Raw genomic sequence first — 3,778 nt, forward strand, 5'->3', positions numbered from 1 at the left:
GTATTTGGGGGAGAAATAGGAAGAAAAATGCAAAAGGAAGGAAACAAATGATATGATCCTGGAATGGTAGCAAGTGAGGTTGTTTCTTTAGTTTTAACGTATACATACTATGACGTTTGGGGGGATGTACCCTATCTTCACATAACATGCACGTGGACCCATGAATCCAATCACCTTCATCAAATGCATACTATATAAATTATTGATTCTCTCTTCCTTTTTTTTTTTTTTATAATCTTCTATGTTACAAACCTCATTGTGATTGGGATAAATGAGAGGCTAGAGATCTTTCTTTATATATTTAAATTTCTGTGTATGTGTGACTTGTTTTCTTTTTTAATAAAAAATATATAGATTTCATCTGCCATAAATGACACTGTTAATGATAATATTAGAAATATAAGTCGGCTAAATCATATTCAAAATATTACAGTATTGAAGTAGTTGAGGTATAACATATAAGATCCTGTACGGTATCATTGACAGAGTACCAAATGTATTGGACGCGAGTGTGGTTTTGAGCATCCAACAAAAATCGAGTTTTAACGAGATAAAGTTTAAATACCAAAATATCGGTGTGATAATTCTCCAACTGTCAAACAACGTTAACACAATAACTTTCAATAATAAAAAGAGGATAGACTAAGTTAACCGCTAATCGAATGTTATAAATGAAGATATACGCCTCCATAACACCAGCAGCATGAGGTTCATATTTCATTATTGTTAAACACAAATAAAACTTTAATTATTTAATTTTTGAAGTCGTAACGTTGATATTAATTGAGTTAGTTTAATTGTTTTGTTCATTATAATATTATGAGTTTTGTCGATAATGTTGGACATGACAAATATAATAAGTATACAATTGTAGGTGATACTATCGTAAAAGAGTTTGTCCATATTAAAGTGATCTAACGTTAATTAGATTTCAATAACTAAAGTTAATTAGTAGGTTATTTATTAGCGTTATGGTATCTAAATTATACATGAATTAACTTTTATGATATCACATCTCTATACTAATAAAAAAGATTTATCTAAAATACTTATATATTAATTAAAAGCTCAAAATCACAAAATTTAAAATCTCATTATTTATTTAAACTATACAATACAACACTGCATATGTGTTATCAACACGATGCTATAATAAATTTTAAAATTATATAAAAAAAAATTAGCAGTTTTGTATTTTGGAAAATAAAGAAAAAGAGATGGGGCATCCACGCACATGGGAGCAAAGTCAGGTATAGAGCTTGCAAAATCGTTTTTATATGACTCATAAAACAAAAGCATCTTCCAATCGACTCCACCACTTGTAAACTCATCTACTTTTGCATGTGCTGCGTTTTCCAAAAGCTCTTCGAATTTTCACACAATTATATTTTGATCATTAAATTTTAAGATTTATATTAAATTTTAAAAATACTTTCATGCTAGTATCAAAATGAAAGTGGTCGCTTAAATATTACGTAAATCCCTGTTAGGAGATTCACCCACCAAGTTACGATGTGCGACGCAGATCAATCAGAATTAATTAAGGTGAAGCCTTAAAACCAAAAGAACAACCAAAAAATAAATATATGAATTAAAATCGCGATCTGCAGTTGAATTCTTTAGAGAGTTTATCGAACTTCTTTGTATTGCAGTAGTTCATTTATTCGGGTCCAAATGTTGCTTCATTTAACTACTATATTGGAGAGATAATTATTTCAACCAACAAATTATTAAATAAATTATGAAATGTAATAATTGATTTATCGGTTTTATTATTTTGAGGGTCAAATTTGGCTTACCATTCGCAACAAATTATAAAAGTCAAGGAATGAATTTCTAACTTTCAACAAATTAAACAAGAATTTCACTAAAAGATGCATAAATATATCTATTTTATGTTAAATTTATTAATAATTAAAATTTATTTGAATTTAACTTGAAATAAATCGATATGTGTATAATGAGACTTAAATTTAATCATCAATGTCTTAAAGCTTCAGATTTTATTAATACGATCTCATTAGTCACCTTTTTAATTAACTTATTAAAAAATTTATTGATAGAATTTTAACTCTATTATATTAAAATGAATTTAGTATATATTATATAAAAAAATGTAAAATTATCATTTTTTGTAAATTTATTTATTATCTATCTATCATAAAGGGCCATATGGTATGATAATTGCCAAAAAGACATTTTTGAGGATTTTTAAATTGATTTATCAACAGTATAACAAATGTAGCGTTGCAATTATCTCAAACTTCAGGGGCACTTTCCCGTCCTTCTTTTTATATATCCATTCTCCCTCCTAAGCAGTCGTCCCTCCCCTCGGAAAGCTCTAATTGTTTATTTTCAAATCGAAACTCAAACAAATCAAAGACTTCATTTTTTTCTTTCCGATTTCTTAATTTTCCGGAAAAATGTCGACGGGGCTAGGAAAATGCTGCAAAGTCCGCCATATTGTGAGGCTTCGCCAAATGCTGCGGCGGTGGAGGAACAAGGCCCGCATGTCGGCCGCTCGCATCCCGTCCGATGTACCGGCTGGACACGTGGCGGTATACGTTGGGACGAGTTGCAAGAGATTCGTGGTGCGGTTGACGTACATGAACCATCCCGTCTTCAAGAAGCTCCTTATACGAGCCGAAGAAGAGTACGGCTTCACTAACCAAGGTCCATTGTCGATCCCGTGCGACGAGTCCGTCTTCGAAGAAGTGATCCGATTTATTTCCCGTTCGGATTCGGGTCACTCCGGTAGGTTCGTAAACATCGAGGACTTCAAAGGGCACTGCCATTTGTGGACTGAATCTCGACCGTTGCTTCATCATGGGTTCGCTGACAAAACAATCTGGTAATTCAGAAAAACAGAAGGGGAAGGCTCTGATTCTTACCCGGGCTTTTTACTAGTTCTGAGTTAGCTCGAGTGAACAGTTTATCACTCATTGTTGAAACACGTGAGTCGGTCGAGTTGATGAGGTGGTTACTAATTCATAGTGGGGGGTTTACTATTTCTTTTAGTTGTTTGCAATTGGTGAGGATGGGGTCATTATGAACTGAGTCCATTATTTGATAGTTCCGAGAATGCTTGGAGATGGCAGAGAAAGGCGGGGAGTTATCCACCGAGTCGTCCCGGGTTCGAATCGGAACGGAGGCAGAGCAAAAATGGCCGAGACTATTGAACTCGTGAAGAAGACAAGAACAAGTGGGTTTTCATTAAAAATCACTGCTGTAAATTCTGTGGTTTATTTGATTGATGAAGGGGGAAATGTACAGATAATATTACTCCATCAATTATATTCGATTATTTTCATTACTGTACTCGGGAATGGATTTAGAGAAGTTAGGTGAGGATGGTCTTCCTTAAAAACTTTTAAATTCGTATATATATATTATGTTAAAAATTTATTTTTATTTTTTCTAAAATTTTATAAAATCGTCTCTTCTAATTTATAAATTTACCTCTTTTAATATAAAACAATGTGTTTATCCCTGATCGTACTTTTAGTTTAAATTTTTATTCTCTTTTTTCTAAATCGTGTAAATTATATTATGATAAAATTGAAAAATACAGCTAAATTATCTTAAAATAATTTTTTTAGTATTATGTAATAGTTATAAAATAAATAATAAATTTTATTGTAAAATAAACATTATACTGTTAATTGTTGTTAAAAGACGTGACACATTAAAATTAGTTTGATTATTTTTTAATATTTAAAATTTAAATTATTCATACATTTATTTAAAGTTTAAATATATATGTTTTAAATATAGTTTG

The 3,778-nt window shown here is 30.9% G+C and overlaps 1 protein-coding gene across 1 annotated transcript; it reads left to right on the forward strand.

Annotated features, from left to right (window-relative positions):
- Nucleotides 1-2,338: 2,338 nt before the first annotated feature.
- Nucleotides 2,339-3,266, forward strand: LOC120197910 (auxin-responsive protein SAUR50-like). Its single transcript, XM_039199306.1, has one exon. The coding sequence runs from the start codon at nucleotides 2,424-2,426 to the stop codon at nucleotides 2,853-2,855; it is 432 nt and encodes a 143-aa protein (XP_039055237.1). The 5' UTR covers nucleotides 2,339-2,423; the 3' UTR covers nucleotides 2,856-3,266.
- The last annotated feature ends 512 nt before the right edge of the window (nucleotides 3,267-3,778 follow it).

The sequence above is a fragment of the Hibiscus syriacus genome, unplaced genomic scaffold, assembly GCF_006381635.1.
Source record: "Hibiscus syriacus cultivar Baekdansim isolate YM2019G1 unplaced genomic scaffold, ASM638163v2 tig00117056_pilon, whole genome shotgun sequence".
In the NCBI taxonomy this organism is placed as follows: Eukaryota; Viridiplantae; Streptophyta; class Magnoliopsida; order Malvales; family Malvaceae; genus Hibiscus; species Hibiscus syriacus.